The sequence below is a fragment of the Psittacula echo genome, assembly GCF_963264785.1.
Source record: "Psittacula echo genome assembly, chromosome: 3".
NCBI lineage: Eukaryota > Metazoa > Chordata > Aves > Psittaciformes > Psittacidae > Psittacula > Psittacula echo.
Genome location: NC_137736.1, coordinates 63,929,454 through 63,952,582, shown reverse-complemented (window position 1 = coordinate 63,952,582; position 23,129 = coordinate 63,929,454). Strand labels below are relative to the sequence as shown.

The window sequence follows — 23,129 nt, the reverse complement described above, 5'->3', positions numbered from 1 at the left end:
TAGATATGTGTAACAGTGCTTTCAATCAGTACGTTTTATTCATAGATTGATGTGGAAGTAGTACTAGGTGTATAGGATTACACTGTACTGAGGTCCCCCTTGTAGCCTACAATACATATTCTGCATATTTTAGTTTGACTGTGAAACACGGGAACTGTATTTTGTACTCTGTTCATGGAGAAATCTGATACCAAAGAGTATCTTGTAATATTCTAAGATACTCTATGAAAGAGGAAAACAAGTAGAGCTAACTTTTTAGAAACAAGAAGGTGCAGGAATAAAAGTCATAAAACAATGTAATTACAAAACTTGAAATGCCTATCAATAAAGCTTTTCAAAAGAAATTAGCTGAACACCTCTTACAGCTTGCATCATTGTCAGCTTTACAAAGTTCTTATTCCATTTTTATCTGACGCACAAAAGGAGACAGAACAGAAAAATCAATTCTGATGTTAACAGGTATAATTCTTAACTTATTAGTGTTACACCTGCTTAGTGCTGGGATGGATTTTCTCCTCTGAGATTTAGTAAATCAGCTGTTCTAAAATAATCTACATTAGTTTCCTTCTACCTACCTTTCAAAAGCCTCAATTTTTATTAGCATTAAATGATACTAGCAAAGCTAAAATGAACCATTTTGTCAGGCCTTAAAAACAAAGATTGTATGTCCTTTTTGGACAGGGCACCAAACAAACATTACTGTCTAATGAATGTCTAATGCTCCTTTTTTTTGGAAGGATTTCATAGAAGATACTCTGAAAGGCACAGAGTATGCTGCCACAGAGACCACACATATGTAAATGATGGGTCAGACATCAAGGCTGAATTCATTATGAGAGTCCCATAGCGACCCATCTGTCCTGCAGCTGAAGAGAGGAACCAAACAGACTGAGGAGAGAGAAAACACGGACAAGAAGTGGACAGGGCAAAAATTATTTGTTGATGTTATTGAAAATGGTCAAAACACATATGAGAACTAGAAATGCCTATACTCACACATCTCAGTTTTCAAGAATATAACAGTGATGACTGCCACCGGAGACAGAAGGGTATTGGGAAATGGCTAAGATGGAATCTGCATATAAAGACAAAAGTATAAAATGTGCCATCCAGACTCAATGCCAGATTGGGGGCCACACCACTAGGAAAATGCTGAATAATCAAGTAGGTCTATAGGCTGGACTATGGGAAAGGCTTTGCTTTCTGCAGAGTGGCTCCCTTCATCTCCTTCTGGAAGCCTCCAAGTCTGGACACACAGATACAGACACACACATGAAGCTCTCAACCACTTGCATTTATCTGCAGGCTAACTAGAGGTTACTCTCAGCAAAGTACATAGTTACACATCTAAGAACAAATTCTGCTGGGAAGATGGGTCTCAATGAAACAATTCAGTGACCGCAGCTGGGATCCTGGTAGATGTGTGCAGGGTCTCCTCTATGGGTTAAGCTGTTTTAAGGTGATTGGTAGCTTCAGTGGTACAGCACAAAATCGTTAAATGTGGTGCTCTGCTCTGCCAAGCTAATTTTGGAATGAAAAATTGTTGTTTTCTTTAAGAAGTGTATTTGGCTTTGGATTTTATTTGATTTTATTTTACTTTTGGCTGAACTTTTTTTAAATACTGACTAGCGAGAGCTCCATTCCCCTGGGTCTCTGGGGAGTCTTGTAGATCTGTGCTGCAGGGCACTGAAATCATCATCTCCACCCATTCTCCTCCTCCCTTCTTCTCCTAGACATCTTTTCCACCTTTTTCTCTTTTTGGCTGTGAAGAACAGGAGAAGATCCTCATTACTGTGCTTCACTGCTCTGTAAAAAGAATTTTAAAACTCCTAATATTACTTAATCACAGCTTTCAGTGCCCCTGCTGCCATAAAACATTAAAACAATGGGCCAGCACTTCATCAATTGTAATTTGCTGATATTACAGTCACAGTAGCGCTCAACATAATTGCCTTGCTCTACCACGGACTCTAAAGGCTTCTTGATCTCAGTCAATACTTCCTTGCACTGGGGGCTGCAGTCAGAAATTTTGGTCTAACAGCTGAGCTTTTTGAATTTCCAGTTCTTGCCCATCTGAGCAGGATGCAACCCTCCAAATACTCAGCACTCCATTGCCCTCAAATTTAATTCCCAGACACTTAAATCTATTAGGACACACTTTATTCTTCATTACTCTCAATTTTACACATAGAGGCACAACACTTACTTACAACCTCCAAACAGAGATAATAACAGCAGTTATTAAGGATGAAGGACCTAGCTTGAAGACAGTAAAATAAAAGAAATTTGGTTAGGACTTTGAATTCCTGCAGATCTAAAACTCCTCCCAGCAAGAATATGGCTTCAAACCATACAGATTACTAATAAGATGTTTATTTCAGGACAGAAGGCACCTTGAGAATCAATCTGATTATGTTGTGTTTTTCTGCAGACAAATTAAAACATAAATTATCAGCCCAAATGACTTCTACTGCAGACAAAGGACAGCAACAACATAAGGAAAAAAAATAGTGCAAACTCTTCATGACAGCACATATTGTATGTGACTCATTCTGTAAAAGTCACCGTAGTGAGCTGCAAATATTTATTCCTTATACAATTGTAGCTTCTCTGAGGTTGGGACAGAGATAACACTACAGAGGCAGGTAAAAGTCTCTCTGCAGAGAGCTGTCAGACACAGCAGGCATGCAAGCACCGTTGCTGGACACTTGTAGGGAACAAAACATAAAATCGATGCCATGCTGCACGTATGTGGCTGCATGGATAACCACACATAATGCTTCCTAACCACACATAGACTTTCTAAAACACTGCAGGGAGCAGATATATTTTGATGTCTTCAGCTACTGTTTTTGTGCTCTAGAAGTTGCCCTCACAGGATTCCCTTACAGAAGTTGACCACTCTCAAATTCAGTAAGCACAGCGTGGAAAGAAGATGAAGGAGATTAGGCTGCAGGCTTTTAATGGGCCAGCTGACAAGCCCATGTGCTGGGGTCCTGATGAGGAATTTGGTGCTGTGGTGCACCCCTCCTTACCACTGCACTGCAGCTTATGTATGCAAATGCTTTGTAACAAAGCACTTGCAAAAGCTTTTCTTGCAAGCATCTACATGAGAGGTATGGCAGCACATTGCCAGGACGAAGTCTCAACAAAGGAGAGCCACAACAAGAATTACATCCCCTGTTTGTAGCTCTGGCATGCTTAGCTCTAAGGTTGTTGAAGTGACTGGTTTATTTTCTAATGCTCTCACTTCCCTAGCAGTGGTAAGAACTCTTATCTGGACTGTGGTGGCAGCTGGGGACATTGGAGCCTGCCATTAGAGATGGGATCCAGGCTGGAATTCACTCCATCCAGAGAGGAGGGCTTTGAATGCCATGTGAAATCCCACGCACTTTGGCAGATTGGCTCACACAAGTGGAAGGCTACTGTGAGAGTTAAGCTTTGCTTAATCTGCACGTTTTGCCAAGATCTTGAAAACCACTTAATGGGCTTGGACAGACTCAAGGAGTGGTTTTAGATTCAAGTACCACTTGTTTAATGGACTTTTTTTTTTTATAAACATTGGCTTTGAGATTTTCAAAACTTCTTTGGGATTTGGCCTGCTGATTCCTCTTCATTTTTAATAGAAAGTAACATCTGAAGATGGAAACAGCTAAGTAACTGTATAACTCCAACAGCTGCATAAGCTCATCTCATATTCAGAACAAGGCCTCCATCCACCAGGACATGGATGAAATAGATGGCTGATTTTTTGCTGTCTGGAGGATCATTTTCCTTTGCCTTTACAAGCCACGGCACAACTCTTACGCCCATGTCACCCAGATATCTCATTTGAAAAGGCCTTTCAAGCCTCCAGGTTTCAAATTTATACAGATAAAATATATGCGTGTGTATATATATACAAATATGTGCATAAGTGTATATAGTTGTATTTATTTTATATATGTGTGTGTCTGTGCATGAATGTATATGCACACACACGTTCCTGGTGCATTCTTCTCTCCTGGTGCTGGCTACCTAGCTGTTTGCATCTCCAGAAACTTCCAGCATTGGTGTTCTGATTGCACAGTGCTACCTCCTGCTCTTCTGTGGCTGCCCATGACATGCTAGTGCTAGGACAACTTAAGTGAGACATCATTGCCCATGTTCCCAACAGACTGCTCTCCTGAGGCTTCGAGCCCTTCACCTTGTGAGAGAAGTAGTTAAGGAGAATAGGTGTAGGAGAGGGATCAGGATGCTGTATGGTGCATAGGCAGTGCAAGTACTTACAGCCTGGAGGCAAAACTAGACCTGGAGAAAGGTGGTGGGGTGCAGTGGTGGCTGCCTGCACAGAGGTGCCCAATTCACTCTCTCTGCGGCAAAGTTCAGTAATATTGCACTCCCCCAGGACAAGAAAGAGAAAGGAAAAAGGATGAAATCCGGGAGAAACCCAGCTTTCTCATTTAATCACAACAGACTGAAAATGTCTTATGCATTCAGAATAGAAGAAAACTAGTCATTAACTTATGCAAGGCAGCTGCTTTCCCAATAATGGCTCCTACACATTCTGGTTTTAATATTATTGTTCTTGTCAACCATGGGAACGCAATGTATATTAATGACGGTTTATTCCAAATTGGTCATTGTCGGAGTTAATAATTAGGTAGTCAGGCACTAATTATCTCTGTTTTGTCTCAAATCATTAACTAAGAAATCTGGAGAAGTAATTTTGGAGGCAGGCATCAGAACCACACATAGTAGTGTGGGCTCTGCTGTGGGCACAGGAGATACTTCACTCCAGAGAGCAGCACAAGCCAGTGCCTGGGAGCAGAGCCAGGGCGATACTGCTCTGCGTACTGGGTGCAGAGTGGGGACACCCTGAAAAAATACATATGCACGTGGTTCCTGTCTGTTCTCTGTACCCCTGGTTCACCTATGAAGGAGGAAACTCCTCAAAGGCATTAGCTGGCACATAGACAACAGAGCCACTCCAGGAGAGCCACCACGGGCCAGCACAGCTGGCTGTGGCTCTTTTCCCAAGCTGTATCCAGCTGGAAGTGCACCAGCAGGAGGTTTGCATAGCAGTGAGAAGAGGTAGCACAACGGGTCTGCTCGGAGGACATGAGGTCTTAGTATTTACTCTGAAATAAGCCTCCTGTGGAAATAATCTTGGGAAAGTACTTAGGACAAAGATGGGTCCAGCACACAGGGAATCATAGAATCATGGAACAGTTACAGTTGGAAAGGACCTTAAAATCATCCAGTTCCAACCCCCCTGCCATGGGCAGGAATACCTTCCACTAGACCAGGTTGCGCAAAGCCCTATCCAACCTGGCCTTGAACAGTGACAGGGATGGAGCAGCCACAGCTTCTCTGGGCAATTTGTTCCAGTGTCTCATCACCATCATACTGAAGAACTTTTTCCTAATATCTAATCTAAATCTACCCTCTTTCAGCTTAAAGCCATTCCCTCTTCTCATGTCACTACATGTTCCTCTTCAGCTTTCTTGCAGGCCCCCTTTGGGTACTGGAAGGCTGCTAGAAGGTCTCCCCTGAGCCTTCTCTTCTCCAGGCAGAACAACTTCACTCTCTCAGCCTGTCTCCATAGGAGAGGTGCTCCAGCCCTTGGAGCGTTTTCCTGGCCTCCTCTGGACTCATCTAAACAGGTCCACATCCTGCTTATGTTGGTGGCCCAGAACTGTGCTGCACTGCTGCTTCCCACCTGCCAGCACCACCCACCTCTCCTCAGGTGTATGCAAGATATTGCAACTGCAATCATCCTTCTCTGTTTTCCTTATGTTTGTGTACATTACACCCGAAATGCTATGTGGAAAGCCTTCAGCAGTAGGTCAGGGCTTACATTGTGCTGGCCACATTAATCAAGTGTATCCTCTCAGTGCCTGAGGGGACAGCAACCAAGAAATTCCCTTTCCAGTTATTCTCTTGTAATTTATCCTTCTCATTTAAGAATTTTCAAGGTTATCCTGTCCTTGTGAGCACAAAAAAAACCCACAAGACACCAAGACCAGGACCCATAACCTCCTCTTATGAGCTTACCTCAACATAGAGGATAGGGAAAATGCCAATCTTGTCACCCAGCATTCCTTCTGCCCAGTTGTCATCTACTCTCCTGATGACCGTCAGAATTTCATCCTAAAATCAGAGATGCACAAAATAAATAATCTTTCTTTTTTTTTTTTTTTTTTTTTTCAGTAGAAAGATGCCAGTTTTTAGTTACCAACTTAACAGCTTAGGGAGAGAGCACACAGAAGAGGCCATAAGCCAGGTAAAAATGCCGCCTGAATCCTGGGCCAGCAGCATCCCTGGCCCAGCATTCTACCCCAGGCACCCTGCAGACTGGTGCAGCTTATGCTGTCCATCAGTAGCTCCAAGGGCCTAGACACAGCACGTGGGAATATGCAGCTCCTGACTTCATTGCATGGAGAATGTTTTGATCTCTAATCCAATGCTGGAAACTCTCTAGTTTGAAGGTGCCCCTGTGCATCCAAGAACCCACTGTGGTGCTTGGCTGCTCTGGAAGGCAACTCAAAGGGAAGTAGCAGTAGAGCACAGGCAGTCCTGGAGGCACTTCCAGCAAGAAGCACAAAGTATAGCACAAGGTGCTCAATAATGAGCCTACACTGCTGATGCACTGAAAGTCAGTTTTCCTTTTTTAAAAAAAAGTATTAGTTAAAAAGCCAAGGATAACATAATATAAACAAGTCACATTCAGCTGTTGGGTCAGCTTCAGTTTAGGTACAAGTTTGTTTTCTAGCCCAATGGCATTTTAATATTTAATCTAAGAGATTTTAAAAAATTTCACTGACAATGAATTTTATTGTAATTATAAACCAGGAGATTAAGCAAAGAGCAAGTAAGACTCATATGCTCAAAGTTTCTCTTTACAGAGTTAAAACCTAGAACATACCAGTCATTGCAAAAGCTTAGGTGACTAGAACCAAATCCTGAGTGTTCCTTGTTTGAGCAGCTCAACTTGTCCATGGATTTCTGCTACCACACATCTGTCTGCTGGGGCTGTCATACTAAACCCTGCCTTGAATCAGCACCAGCTCCTACAGAGGCTTGGGAAGGCAGCCCTCTCTGCAGGGCATTGCCGGGATGCTCAGATCTCCTATGGCCAAGGGAAAGGAGCAGAAGGAGAGAAGCTGCAAAGTGAAGTTTGCAGAGATGCCATTCATTTTCTCATGGCATCCAATCTTCCTCCGTTCCTGTGCAGAAAACATCTTCCTCCAGAAAGCTGAGATAGAGTTCCCTGCTGTCCTCACTTTATTTCTACCACTCACTCTAGGAAAATAAGAGCTACATATGGTCTATCACTCTCCATGTAACAAGCTATCCATGTTAACTAGCCAGGCGAGGGGAACTGGGCTTTTTTTGTAGATACTGCTCACATAGGGAAAAAAACCCACAAATTCCTGCTCCAGCATGTTCAGACTGTGGATTTATGTTGACAGAAAATGACCAGAACAGGGATGTGATGTGATGTACTTTGCAGGTTTTGAACATGTGCGTTTTGAACACGTGCGCTTCAAAATAGTTTAAATGTTTCCTTTAAATTATTCATCTGAATGATCCATTAGGGGAAATGCTCAGAGAAACAGCCACAGACTGAGCCCTTCAGCTATTTATTGCAGCTGGAAGGATGCAAAAAGAATTTGTGCATTTAATTTCCTGAAGAAACAGATAGCATTCCTTTCCAAAGCCCTGTCTCCACAGACCATATTTGATCTGTGTAAAGAGCTGACAGTATTACATCTCTGCGAAGTTTCCACATGCTCTTACAAAAGACTTATGATTATCATGAGTTTAGAATCTAGGTAAAGGGGGTAAATGAGGAAAATAAAAGACTGCATCACTTCAAGAACCTGCTATGAGTGTTCTACATTCTATATTTGTTCAGTTATTTTACAGACCTTTTAAAAACCCAAAATGTGATGGGTCTGCATTTTCACTATATGTTTATGTATACATATATAATTCTATGTGTGTGTGTGCATACATATGCATATATAAATGTATATGTGTATATACATATTTGCATATATATACACACTTAAGAAAGTAAGAAAAAACTTAACTGTAAAACCCCATAAGCACTTAACTAGATTTTATTAACGGCACCATGCAATCCCATCCCTAGAGCAGGCTGGACAGACACATGGCAGAAAGGTTTATCCCACACTGTTCCTACTTGAGGATGGGGCATGGAATGAGTGACCTTTGAAGATCCCATCCAATTTTACCTTCTAGGGACCTATGAAATCTGGAAGCATTTCCATATGCCGATCTTAGTTCAGCTCTGCCAATTCTGTTTGTGGAATGTGGTCTTATATGAGAAAGTCAGATAGCTGCACATCTTGAGGTATGCTGACATTCAAAATGTGTATCTCAGTGGGAGAACAAAGTGCAAATCCTTGAGAATGCTTTCCATTACAGAATTTGCCTGCAGAAGGGTGTTGAAAATCTCCAGGAATTACAGCAAATCCCAAAGCATCTTCTGAAATTCTTTATTAATAGGAAGTTCCTTTGAATTTACAGCCTACAACATCATTCTATAGACAGTACTGGTGAAAGCTTCAGCATGAACTATTTTAGTACCTTAAATTAGTTGGATAGGCGTGCTACTTATAAATTCCTAGAAAGGTTCCCAAAAGGATCATGAATAGTAAAAAGACACAGATCTCTTGGCATACTACTTCAACTTTCTGAATTTCACTATTTCACATGTACTAAATTGATTTCCAGGCAGCACAAAGGAATCCAAACCTCAAATCTCACTTCAAAAGCCACTGTTATCCACTGAAGTTTGACAAAGATGCCTCATGCTCTTTTTATGCCTGTTGCTAAAGTTTCTAATTATTTGCTCTCTCGTACTTGCTCAAGTCTTTCACTATTCATCAGGACTGGGCAGCCTTGCGACAGGAAGGTGGGACCTGCAGTTCCAGTTTATAACCATTATCAGAAAGGGAGTCAGAGATAAATCACTTAAAAAGCAATCTGATTGACGGAAAAATGAACCCTTGTGCTGAGAAAACAGCACAAAATTGTGCCCAATAACAGTCATGATTCACAACCTGATTTTTACTCTAGGCATTAATGGCCATTAAGGAAGCAATACAAAGCAGATGTGCCTGCTATTCAGCAGAGATAACAACTCCATCTAGAACACTGGGGATATCTCAGAGATGGCAGGATGGCACTGCGTGGTGCTCAGTGTGCCCAACTACAACACTTGCCAGCTGGTGTGAGAATCCCAGTTGCCAGTTACTGCCTGGACGATCCCTCTGTGAACAGCAAATGCTGTTGGAATTGAGTCCTAAGGGACTAGGATGCTGCTCCAGAGCCAGGAACCAGTATTGCATGTGATGGCTCCAAGACTAGCACAATGCTTGTCAGACACTGCTGTGGGCTGGTAATGGAAGTGTTGGAAAATGGACAAAAGAGATGATGTATTAAAAATGTGATGAACAATAAAGTGTGGCAAACAGTTGATGCTACCTTGACAAGTTTGAGACTCACCTGCTACATGAACTCATGTGAAGGGTGGTCAAACACCAAAACAAAACTGTGAGCTGAATTTGGACTCAGTCTAAGGCTGGAGTAACTACACAATGCCATTATTTGAGATTTGCACTGCTATAGCTGAGAGCAAAGTCCTCTTGCACATGGCTTGTACCAGACATTGCATAGCCCAAAGAATGATTGATTATTTTTAAAGCAGAGACAGCAGGAACCCAGGCACATACTGTGGTACCACATAAGAAGGAGACATTAGAAAGCTGAGTTAAATGAGTATATCCCAAGGGCAGGCAAGGAGACTCTGGAGGCCATATGCTGACTGCAACCATGCAGGCAAACACCAGGAGTAATGCTTCTGAAGCTACTGGAGTTAAACTGGTACAAAGGTGACACAAGGCTGGAGTCAGTTGTTACAGAAAGCAAAATAACTGCTGACTGCCTGGTTTGTCTGGTCACTGTTGAACACTGAAGGAAAATACGTTAAGTCACAGATCTGATATGTTTTATCTCCTTGTAGCCACTGCAGAGGAGGGAACACTGGTGGGACCCTCTGCCATGGTTTATTTAAAAGGAGGAGTTAGGGGGAGCAGTCTACAGGAGAATGACAGGTATGAGCTTTTTTTGTTGCACCGGCTACTCGAGATAGAGGTTTCCCTGTCCCTCCTGGTTTGATACTTACACATACAAAAGTATTAAATTTGATTTAACTTTAGCCTTTATCTGGAGGGTGTTGTGTCTACAGGAGATGAAAACGGGTAAGTGGCAGAAGCCCTCTGCACCACTGCTCATGAAGATGAGTGTAAAGCAGACTTCATTTCCTTGCAATCCACCTCTGGAACAACAGGGCATTTTAATTTGGAAAACAACCTAGCAAGAGGAAACCCCAAATATCCTTCCTTTGCGTTCTTTTACTGGCCTGACATATTCTGACTGCATCGTAAGAAAGGGGATGAGAAAAAGCAAAGTCCAGCAAAAAAGCAACAAAACATAATGATACAGTCCCTATGTTCGACTTCCCTTCTTGTAGTTTCTTTTCAGAGGAAAAGTCTTCTTTGTTATATATTTATAAGTAAAATGCAATTACAAGTGTCTGGTAGAGTAAAATGAGTTGCAGGAAGACGCAAATAGGTTACACTAGTTTGTATGCTGATGTATGAGGCATGCTGATGCAACCCCTCTACCTGAGGAAAGAATAAATAGAGTAAATGAAATTGCAATCAGGTGCAGTATTTTCAGGTATTCAAATGATTACTATTGTTCCAAGTGACAAATCACATCTACAGCAATGCAGGGCTCATGACTCTGTTCAGAGGAACTGACTGCATGAGCAGATGATCTAAAATCTGGGCTAAACAGGAACCTTCATCAGTGCAGGTGACAGCTAAAATTAGCATTGAGAAAACTGATGAAAACATGACGGTAAAGTCCCGAGATGAAAAATAGATTATTCACTGTCAGAGAGAACAATAGGGAAGACATAAAAACAGTTACAAGGTGACAGTGCGTGCAGTGGAAGGAGCTAAAGAAGAAAATGGCAGCAGAAGAGAAACCAAACCCCCTCAGGGAAAACACAGTCATCAGGGATAAAAGGATGCAGACAGTAACACAAGGGGTGAAGAAAAGGAAAATTGGGGGATTGAGAGTAAAGCTATATAGCAGAAAGAAACGTTCCATGTGAGAATGGCATTGGACAGCCAAGAAAATGAGAACTATCGTTGTACAAAATCAGTTGTTGTAAAGGAGGTGTACTAATAAACGGCACCAAATAAATCAAATGCAGAAGTGTCTAGGAAAGGATCTGTTTTAACAAAAAAGTCCACACTGCCTGCCATAGCCATTAAGTTTCTTAGACTGAGCAAGCAATGAATACCTTAAGCAGACAAGGAAGATTACTCTCAGAGAAGTCATCATTGTACCTCTGGGCAAGCAGTGAGGAGATCAACAAGCCAGCAAATATATGTTCACTGATAGGATCTCAGAGGTAACTTCTGGCCAACTTTCTGTAAGTGAATGGCTGCTACTTCTCACTAAGCAGCCCACCTTCATAGATTCACAGCTCCAGGGAGGCTGGGTAGTCACAGGGTTTGCAGTGTTTGCTATCAAACGTTTTGCTTGCTATGGCTCAAAAGTGCTTACAAGTCTTTTGTTAAACAAATATGAGAAAGTATACATTCTAGGAAATTGCGTTGTGCAGAGAAACGTTGTGAGTGAAAAAGATGTTACATTTGGTGAGAAAATTATATGCTGCAAGTAATTCATTCAGCTATAATAAGCAGCCTCAAAAGAGGAGGTCAGTAAAATCCTGGTGAAGGATATTTTTATCACCTATTTCATATTCATTTTGAGCATAACTGTTATTACTTTATGTGATGCTATAACAACCACAGACAGCTGAAATAAACCAGAAAATGACAATGAACAGGTTCTCCATGGCATTCAGTGCCATAAATTAACATCAAGGGATATGCTTTATTTTACTGTGGGCTTCTTGATAGCCATGAAGCCCATCTAAGGTCAACACAAACTCTAGGAAGGGCAGAGGAAGACAGAAAGCAGGTGGGGAGGTGGGGGAGAAAGGGTAAACGTGACATTTTAAACCCAGAGGAAATTACAATACCTCATTTTTCTCTCATTCCAACTGGAATTTATTAAACAATTTGTTTTTTTAAAAAACAAATCCTGTTTCTTTAATGTCTGTTTTTTACTGTCCTCATGTCCTTAAAACAGGAAATAACTGTGACATATTATAATAGCATGTTTCAACTGCTAATTGGTAGATGGTATGATGCAATATATATTTTGAAGCTGAATGGCATTTTAAAACACTGCGACATCTGATTCAATAAGGAACATTAAAAGACACATTTCCATTAGATTTTTTGTAAAATTGAGTTGTTCTTATACAACATTTCAATGCAGATGAAATGTATGCTTTCTAGAAAGAAAATGTTCTCAGAAACTGTGTAGCCAGTTCTACTTGTTTAGTTTCATTGGGTTTGTACTGATCTTGATGTACATGGAACAAGCTATCTCACTGGCTTCTCCTTTAGACAAAATGAGAGCAATTTCCAAGCAACGCTAACACGGGGCTTGCCCTGTTAGGAAGTTTCATGCCCACCCAGTCCCACAACACAGCTGGTCCGTGGGACATTGCAGGGCCACCAAGCAAGCTCTGGAGATGTCAATGTCCTTCAGCATATTAAGTGAGGGGATGTCCCACTTAATAAAGGACGTCAGCCCTGTCCCTGAGCTCAGGAACTTCAGTTTTCTCATACAAGAAACCGGTTGGAAGAAGTAAATGGAGCACAGGGGGTCTCTGGTCAGAGCTGCCCAGGGCAGCCAGGCAGATGTCCCAGTTGTCCTAGCACCACTGTGCTCCAGACTCAGCTGCCAGTACACCACGTGCTCCATCAGTCCCTCTAGAAGCACCTTTCTAAACTTTAAGAAAACAACAACAACAACAACAACAACAACAACAAAAACCCAACAAAAAATCCCCTACCTTGGTGAAGGTCAGGCAATCCTTGTCTTGATCTTTATCCTTTATTTCAAAGTCGTAAAGTGCTTTGCCCTGAGGTGGAGCTTGAGGAAGGGGCTTGATACACTGGATGTAGCTGGCAGGGAAGAAGCCATGGTTCCCATTGAGCTCCCCATGGTACCAGTTCTCGTCCACCTTCCGCCGCAGTATGATGATGTCCCCCTTGTTAAACTTGAGGTCACCAGGCTCTTTTCCTTCATACGTGTAGAGAGCTTTGCCATAGGGAAGTTGAGAAACACTCTGCGGAAACAAAATAAGCAACATCTTTAAGAAAGCTTGAGCCAGCACCAATTGCATTCTTAAAGCCACTTTCAGCTACAAGTGAACTGATCATCCATGACCACATTACCCCAATGACTGCAGGTGACTGCTATGTAATGCTAAACCCTGCATCTCACAGGAAAACTAGGATGCGTGTGATGGTAAGATCGAGAAGCTAAGCATGTTACATCAGTGCAGGCACTGCAGTTCTCTTGAAGCTCAGCTGGAACTCATGGTACCTCTTACACCACCAAGCAGCATCTGATAATTTGCAAAATGCCCTATGTAAGCAGGACTACGTGTTTAAACAAGTAAAACTTAACATGTGTAAAGGTAAAATATTAGATGTTTTGACGTTCAGGGTTGCTTTTGTTTCTAGGGCTCAGAAGATAAAATGAGCTTGAAGATGCATGTGGTTCTAAAAATTGGCAAATTGAACATTTTTCATTGTCATTGAGCAACTCCAAACATTTCTGAGTTTGAAGCTTTTAGTCCAGCTTTTGATGCTGTAACCACATACTCTTTCAAAAACTCCCCAAGTCTCATGCTGCTCACTGAGGGATACTGTAAACAGTTATAATATTCTTTGTTGCTTATGTATTAATGTCCCTGTGGAAAATCGGAATAGGCAGAATGTTTCGAATCCTTCTTTTAGAACTAAAAAGAGCTCTGAGGCTTTCACTCTCATTAAAGGAAAGAAACAAACTTAAGAAAAAATAAAATCACAGCACAAGAGCAAAAAGCCTTAAAAGTTAATGTTTGGTGTAATAGAAAAGAGAAATCTATTTGACGGAAACTACTTGACTGTGAAGACTTCTTCCCAGATTTCACCTTGGCCTGGCGCAAGATTATCAATCGCATGGACAATTTCTTGGTGGAAGAAACAGTTTATGCAGCCCTCTCTGGGTATTTGCTCCCCCTCTTCTTGCAGAATCCCACAGAGCAGGGTTAACAGTGCTGGACAAAGCTGCCTGCTGCTTTGGTCCTATAATAGCTCTTTATTCCCTAATGGGGAAGAACAGGTGTATCATTGCATTATCTTATGCAATTTTTTATGTTATTTAGCTTGAGCTAAGAGTCAGCTTCCAAGTGTCAGCGCAAATACGTACCAGCACATACCACAGGAGATGTTAAAGGGATTCTGCAAAGTCAACCTTTCATAAGAGCATTTTTTCAGAGGTACATTTATAAAAATGACAGAGTTTTCTCTGGCATATATATGCCTTTGAGTAGTTTGCTCCCTGCTCTGTACACTGGTTGTCAATGGGTGTCCTATAGGGACAATGAAAAAGTAAGGCTATGTTTAATAAAACACCCTGATATTCCCCCTGGTGTTTCTTATATCTATATTTCTAGATGACATTCCTCTGCACAAGAATAGCACTTGGATACTTTCCAGAGGGAGACAGTGGAGTGGCCCAACAGAAACACTCAATTTCCCCACCCTAGCCAGAAAATGAGATGCTGGGATGACTTTTTATAGTATTTGTTAAAGCAACAAGCAGAGCGTTTTCTGATCGTAATGGGTGCTCTAAATTGATCTGCTCTGGTAGGGCAGGGTTTATGTTCTTACACCTGCATCTTTCAGCTGGAGGAGAAGCACCAGCCCATGGCCTCTGGCTGCCTCAGGGTGCCTGATGGTAACTGCAGCAGGCAGATACCACGCTGCTCTAAAAGTTAGTTTCTTGAGTGCAGCTTCACACACAGGCGTTGACTTACTCATTTTATTAAGAATGGCTTTAGTAGCTGTGCAGGCCTTGGAAAGCATGTGCAAGAGATCTTCTTGCCTACACCACAGAGTGAAGGAGGCAGTCAAACAGGCACAGCTCTACAGAGCTGTGTTGTCTGGATGGGGATTTAATTTCATTCAGATGTGTCCCCAGCTCTTGGTTTTCTCATTACCAATTTACAGTTCCTCTTTTTTCCCTGTATTCTTTTGGATTTGGCTGTATCTGAAGGAAGGTACCCAGATAAAGACCAGTCTTTTGGAAGCACCTTCACACGTAACAAAGAGAAGCGTAAAAGCAAAATAGAAAATTAACAGCCAACTAGCAGAGCATGCACCAAAGAGTCTCTGCCAAATCAGTGGCAGCATCCTACTGACATTTTTCTCTCTGCCAGGATGGTTATTTCCCTTGACATCAAAGCTTTGCTCCCCTCCCCAGCATTTTAAAGATGAAACAGTCTCCTTAGGTAACGCACAGATTGCATTATTGCGTTACCTATTTGAAACTAGAAAGAAAAAAAAAAGCAAAAAACTGAAAGACTTGTAGTAATTTAGAAATAAAAGATTAATTACTTTAACTCATGCTGATAGAAGACAATTTATCAAACTCCGAGTAAGACTTCTGCCAGGTGCGCACTGAACTACTGCTGATCCAGGCACATGCCTGGCAAGCAGGCTCTGTATCATTTACCCTAGACCAGGCCTTACTATTCCCAAGATGTCTGTAGCAGTTCAAGGTCAGACCACTTTCTTTACTTTTTAACCACTTTCTCTTCCCAAGTCTCATTTTACTGTGTAAAGAGTCAACAGCCCCAGAGCTACAGAAAAAGGAATGGTATTTTATTCAGTCTCACACATCGTCAATGGAATTCTTATGCAACACATGCTGGGCTTTTATTACTAATTAATTGAGCTGGCTAGAAGGTGGTTCAGGTGCCTCTTTACACTTGCACCTGATGAAAATGCACACTAGCTGCAGGACACAAATTTTTGTTTGAAATCTTGCATTGCTTTATTTGGAGACCCTAATGTGGCACCCCAGGGAATCTGCAGTTTAGGTGCTTGTGTTCCTGTTCTCTTTAATGGGCTTAGTTACTGGGAACTGTCCTACACAGAGAAGATCTGAGCATGAGGTGTTTAAACTATAACTGCCAGTGGGAAGGTGCTTCCAAAATGAAGTATTTCAATTATCAGACTCAGCTTTTCTAATTCTGAGCCACAGCTTTTCAACTAAAAAGTCTGCAGAAGCATTTTTATAAATGAACATATTGTTTAGAGGACAAGACACCTTCCTATTGAAAATCCACTGTAATTGAGACATTTCCCAGCCTTTCCGTAAGGCCAGAAGTACACATTTTGATACAAGCATTCCAGGTAAAGCTTGCATTTACTGTGGTCGAGGCAGAGGTAAAGAAGGGAGTCCTCTAACCCTTTACAAATAAAGCTACTTTTCCCATTCTAAAGCTCTAAATATCTATTCCAATCAACCAAAGAGAGAAACTCGGCATCACAATTACAAAAATCTCACAAAATAAACTCGTGAAGTTTCCTTGCTGATGTTTTCTGGCCAAAAGGTCCAGCTTTCAGTGGACTTTCTGTGGTCAGAGTATATTAATGAAGGCTGGTCCCTAAGAAGCACATTTTGGAAAGTTTCCAAACATTGTTCTTGCTTTTGGTTAATCCATAAGTGAGAAGCAAATCAGATTCAGAAAAATCTTCTTAACTGCACCTGAAGGGAGGGAGCATTAAGTAATGCAAGAAAAATGATCACTGCTGCTGTTTGTTAGTTGTAACGTTACTCCCCATAAAGTTAAGTAATTCTTAGAAATCTTCTTATGATCCTGTGATTATTTCCCTTTTTGCCAAATATTTGTGCAGTGCAATTCTGGCCTAATCACCCCCCTTTTCTTCACTTGACTCCCCCAGTTCAAAGGGAAAGGAATCACGCAGGACTGATCTCAACTCACATGAAAACCCTAAGCCCTTCTGGGGAGAGTGCCCTTTCCATTTTCTGCTCAAAATCTCTCCCCTGTGCACTATCCTACTTCCCCTCAGCAATTTCTTCCACATAACAGCATTTCAATCAGACATCATCATCCCCAGCATGCCCAGGATGTCTTTACAAAATCTTCTAACCTAAAACAGGCTGCAAAGTGTCACCTAAGAAATCAGGCTAAAGAAAAGCAGAGGCAGGCAATGGTTTTGGTGGATGGCAGTGATAAGCACATAGAGATGTCCCTCCAGTAACTGCAGGAGTGCTTACACTTTCCTTTTGCTCCCAGCAAAGCAAACTGTCCTTACCCCTCCTCTGCCACTCCTTTGCCTGGGCACCACTGCAGCATCTCTGAGCAACTACACCACCCCCTGCCATCCACTTCATCCCCTGCTCCTCAGCCAAAGCCCCTTCTCAGCCTTGGGGCCCATCCTGGAGCCTTCTGCAATGCTATGTCGCAGGAGCAAAACTTCCTTTCCCAGCCAGGCCACAGCCGCATCGTGCTCTTCATCACTCCATGGTGACCAGCTCCACAATGGCCACCTTGCACTCAGGACCAAACCCAGGGCAGCCTGACTGCCCCAAAAGGAGCTCAGCAGAGACCACCACCCCACTACTGCCCTCCAAGTCAGCTCTTGACCTGAGCTCCTGCTCTGAGGGATGCTGCCATCACCTCCCTCCCCAGCTGCCACGAGATCCGGTCAGACATAACGCAGGCGGCTGCAAAATTAAAGAGCCTCCACATCTGACTGTATCAAGGAATTGATTTTCCCTGTTGATTTATTGTTAGGTTAACTGGAATTCGGCTATGATGTGTATTAGATTCCAAAACTCCACGTGGGTGTGTACAGAAATAAAGAATGTAAGAAAGAAAGGAAGGAAGGGATGAAGTCACAGTCAATAGCAGCGGCTAGCTTCTTTTTCCTGCCAGCAAATGTGTGTTGGCACAATGCTGAATACTGCCAAAGGTTTCTTTTCAATTTCAGCAATCAATACTGACATAAAAGCCTGAAGCGTTAATATGCTGAAAACCCCCCTTGCAAAAGACTCAGTAACATGTTGGCAACTCAATCATTCTGCATTTGTGTTTCAGCAATGTCAAATGGCAGTAGTTAAGCAGAAACCTGCTGGCAAATTGACAAACAACAGCCGTGAAGCAATTAAGTGGCAATGCTGGCGAATTTTTCATTACATATCCTGAAAAACAAAAGGAGGGGAAAAAAGCCCAGCCCAAATATACTTGTTTCCAAAAAACTCTCCCAGTAGAAATCTTTGTAGAGAGTGAACAGTACAGGTAGAGTAGGCCTCAGGTTTTCAAAAGTTATGGAAAAGAGGCATTTTCCCAGTATGTTTGAAAGCAACTCAAGCTCCAACATGGGCCAAAGCTAGCTTCTGCATGTGATACTTGAAGGACATCACTACTTAGAAAAGGGCCTGATGCTTGCCCAAAGTACAGTGTGGGTACCTAAAATCCATGCCTTTCCTACTTTACACTGTTTGGGAAAGGAAAAGAAAAGCTTCCCCAAGGAACCAATTTTTCCTGCAAGAGGAGCAGAGTCTGGATGTATAAGATAACTATGCCTTCAGTTTGTGTCTGTATGAGCTATGGAAGGTATTCACCCAAGACAGCATGAAAGCCTCATGTGCAAAATCATCAGAGTCTGGCCAGATTTGCTGGCTCACAAACGCACAGGAGAAAAGTCCAAGTTTATTCCTTGACATCAGTACATTGCTTTATATAAGAAATAAACAAAACACATGGGGCAAGGCCTGCAGCTACTAAGCCCAGATAGAAAAGCCTTCTATCTACCAACCCTTCTATCAAACCAAGCTTATGTTAGATTCCTGAAACCCAAGAAACGTCCTGAGGCTCCAGCTACAACTTGTCTCTATAATAGCAGAGCAAAAGATTGGTTTTCTGCCGTGTGAAAGCCACGTTAATGCTGAAGGGTAATTTCCCTTGCTGAAGCTCTTGCCTTGTGAAGTTCAAGCTGTGTGAAGAAGGGAAACCTCAGCCTCTTTGTTGCAAGGACTTCCCCTGCATGGGGGGATCCCCTGCAAGAGGCAGGTGTGATGCTACCCTCAGCTGACCCCTGTTTCAGGAGTTGAACTCCCTCCTTCCACTTCACGGGTCTTGTTCATAGTCAGAGCCAGAGGTGAAGCAGGAATGGACAAGGTCAGACAGCCTCAGAACACACTGCTGGAGCAGCCTGATAAGAGCACTGCTAGGTAGAGTAATTTATGGGGTTTTTTTAGACTGTACTTCAGTGATTTTAGCAAAACACACTGGCAAGTTGCTTGTTGCAGTTCTTCAAATTTCTCCAGCATCTCCATATCCCCAACTCTCCAAATACATATCTGAAGAGTCTGTTCCTCTGAATGAACGAATACACACTTACCTCCTTCATGAAGTACTATCAAGTGTAAACATCCAAACCAAATCAGAAGTCAATAAAAAAGAAAAGACACAGAAAGGAAAACATAATGAAAAGCATGCACATCTCAGCGGTAAACCATAATTATACACAAACTATTCCTATAGCATAAATAATAATTAAAACACATATTGTTAATTTTTGGCTTCATTACTCTGAAGCATCACCCATTACTCTGAATCTCCCAGTCAACACAAGCGAAGATTCAGTGGCAATACATGGGACTGCATTTACATCTTCCAACTAGTAGGCATCTCCCCAAGAGCAGGCTGGGCAACACTTCAGCGTATGGTTTCCTGCCATCCGTAACAGCTTCACAGAAATCACAGCAGCTGTGTTGGAAAGGACAGGGGTTGCCTGACAGAGCATACATCAGCAGGACTGCTAAGGAGGAGGTGGGCTGCTCCCCATTACTAGCACCAGGATCGCAGTCATCAAAAGCACCCATTTCAGCTGAGAGCGACTTAAATCCCAAGTGTGAAACCACTGCTTGTATCCCTGTGGGATGGAGAGGTGTAAGGCAATGTGGTGTTCAGAGTAGCCAGTGGTAAGCACAACAGGCGGCCCAGTCATGGTAAGGTAGGCTTGGTAAGGGACGTGACATGATGGGCAGCAGGGGCTGTGGCTGTCCCCTTGCTCCTTGCCATCCAACTCGCTACAGTCATTCTCGGTTTAACATCTTTCAAGAGCAACTCGGCTTAAATCAACAGCAGTGCTTAAAACACATCTCTTCTTATTCATCCCTAGGAAGCAAGAGAGAGCACTTGCACATGCAGTGAGCTGAAGAAACAAGGGGCTGGGCAAACTTTAGCCAGTGCCGTTTTACAAATGTATACCACCATAAGATCTGTGTCTTGAGGAGATTTTAGCAGCTTCTGTTCTCAAGAGGAACTTTCAGGCTGACAGATCATAAATCACCATTATACCTCACAGCAAAAACTCTTAAAAAGTGGTTTGTCTTCCACGTAAGATGGTTTGTCTTCCATACAGCCATTCAGAAGCACTATCGCCCCCAGGTCACCTGGCCTGACAGATCATGATGGTGACACTGCAGCATTTGCTTTCACAGAAAGCTAATCATAGGAAAATTAATCAAAGAGAATCTAATTCATCACAGAGCGGCAAAGACAAAAAACAGCAACGTGCTATCAGTCAGCTCTGTGAGAACCATCAGTTAAAAGCCTGAAAAATCACAGTTTGAAGATACAACCTTTCTGAAACCAACCTTGAGAATAAAAGTAGTCAAGCCAACAATACAAATGGCATTATGAAGAATGAAAACTGAACATAATGCTTTACACACCCTGGAAAGTGTCACGCTTATTTGTAGTGTCACGCAAGTAGTAATTAATCACAATGAAAATAAAAATTCTTAACTGAAGCTCTACTGTCTTGTTTAACTAGGGACTTGGACATAATGATTAGGCCCTGATCCTGACTGATGGTGCTGCAGAGGGCTTCAGTCCCTTGTTATACCTGAGGACATGTGCAGACAACATTCACTTGGCCTGTGCACAGCTACTACCTGTGTGAAATGCTTCTCTGAAACTGTTTTGAGGTGCTAGGAAGTCTTGGGAACACCTCTATGTGTTCCCAAAAGCTGGTCCTTTGTATACATGGAGAGGAAGTGCCCAAACAGCTCAGGAGACTATATGCCATTTCCAGAATTGACTCTTGCTGTTAGCAATAAGATACTATGGGAATCTCTCAGCAGACGAAGACAAAACAAAGGTGAGCAGGTACAGCATCATTCTAGTGAACTGCATTGCTCCCCAAAGAACAGGAAACAACGATGTTCACCACCCCAGAAGAGGAAAGGATGCTGTTAATCCTCTTCAGATGTGGGTGAACAAACTGCTCTTTAAAGAGAACAGTGTCTCTTGAGGTTATTTTGTAGTTTATATGGCAAAATTGCATTTTACTTTATAAGGTCCATCTTTATATACACTAAGATTAAAGAATGTTTCAAACATTTGCTTGGCAAATGCAGTTGGTGCTTGCAGCACAACTGAGAAAGAAACAGCAGGCTTTCCACTACAAAGTTTGTCACATAAGTATGTTTGGGATTCTTTGCTTTACCAGAATAAGAGCTCAGTTTTACAGTCCAACACTGTTTCCCTTAGGAAGTTTAAAACCTTGAATGTAAGATCATCAGATCATCCCATGCTGAGCTCATCCGATCTCGCAATCACAGCTAAAATAGCTTCACACCTTCTGCACATCTCACGCTGCTGCAGTCCGTCACTCAGTATCTATCAATATTTACACATTCAAAGATCTCTTTTTCCTAGCAACACGTCATTTAAAGTGAAGAATTCTCAAACTACATGCACTCCTATTAAACAACACGTGATTTTCAGGGTCAGGTTGGATTTCTAGCAGTGAATTAACAGTTATCGCTGCCCAGAGAATCCATGGGTAACACCAGCCAGCTGTTTAACTGTGTCAGCACAAAGCCCCTCATGTTCTGCAAAACCCGAAAGCTTCCAGACTCTCAGCTCTTTAATAAGTGGTAATGTCAACACACTGCTGGCATTGTAGATCAAATTCTGATTTCAGTTATATTGCTTTAATCCAGTTAATCTTGATGAAGCGGTGTGGATGTATAGAAAAATTTCTATACAATACAGAGCTTTATTTTACAAGTAATCTCATCTGAAACAAAAATGAATGGCTGGCAGCCTTCACTAAGGAAAATAGTTATTGATCTCTCATGTTCTGGCCATAGCTTTACAAAGCCTAGGTATGCCCTGATAATCTGTCTGTCCTTCACTTTTCAAGCAGAAACAGCCACTGGATCCTAATGGCTAAATCTTACCCTTACAATCCTGTGCAGGGGTCCTGGTGAAAGGCCCAGCAGCTATACACAGACATTTCAGAGCAGAAGCTGGTCTACAAAAAGTCCCAACCAATAGCTGAGAGGACTTTTAATCCAAGTATGCAACGTGGCTTCTCCAGAAACCACCAGACAAAATATGCCTCAACTGCCTGCCTTGCAAAGGCAAGGGTCACCGAAGACATCCTGAGTGAGGGCTTCAAGATGCTACTTGAGCAGTTCAAGGGGGAAAGCAATGTTGGCTACATTTAGCCTGTCAAGAGCCACAAATACAGGCATGCTATAAAACAAAGAGGAGCCCCCTCAAGGCTATGGAGAAACACAAAACAAAATCTTATATTCAAGGCACGATGGCAGCTATATATTTAAGGTTGCCTTGTGTTCTCCATTCAAAGTGTGTGTTAAATCCGTTAAATAAACATTAAATCTCTCACTGATTACTCCCCAGACAACGCCGCTTCGGTCAGGACCACAACTTGGTTTTCCCAGCTGCCTGCCAGAACCCAGTCCTTGCTCATTTTTTTTTGGTAAAAGAAACAAGTAAAAAGTCAGCCCACTGTGCAATTTTGAAAGCCTTATGTTTTCTCAGGCTCCTTCATCTCCACAGTGGCAGCATTTACAGCCCTGGAATTTTACACAATACTTTATGCTGTAGGTCATGGCAAGAAAAAAGTACATTTTGGCGAAAATACTAAAAGGCATTGCATAAAATGAATCTCCACTGTAACTGCTTCGTTTCATCTTTCCTGGTGGAAGCTGACAAAGCATGGGACAGCCTACATTTTCCAGTGGTGCCTTTGTAACTATGCTACGCAACCCAA

General features: G+C 42.2%; 1 protein-coding gene across 1 annotated transcript in view; it reads right to left on the bottom strand.

The window, feature by feature from the left end:
- The window catches only part of SH3RF3 (SH3 domain containing ring finger 3), a gene marked incomplete at its 3' end in the record, with an annotated part of 248,075 nt that overhangs the window by 76,854 nt on the left and 148,092 nt on the right, over positions 1-23,129 (bottom strand). The window contains exons 2-3 of the mRNA XM_080614032.1: positions 13,022-13,297; positions 6,037-6,132 (exon numbers count right to left, since the gene is read on the bottom strand). Of these exons, the coding sequence (XP_080470158.1) occupies positions 6,037-6,132; positions 13,022-13,297 (372 nt within the window). The remainder of the gene's footprint in view (positions 1-6,036; positions 6,133-13,021; positions 13,298-23,129) is intronic.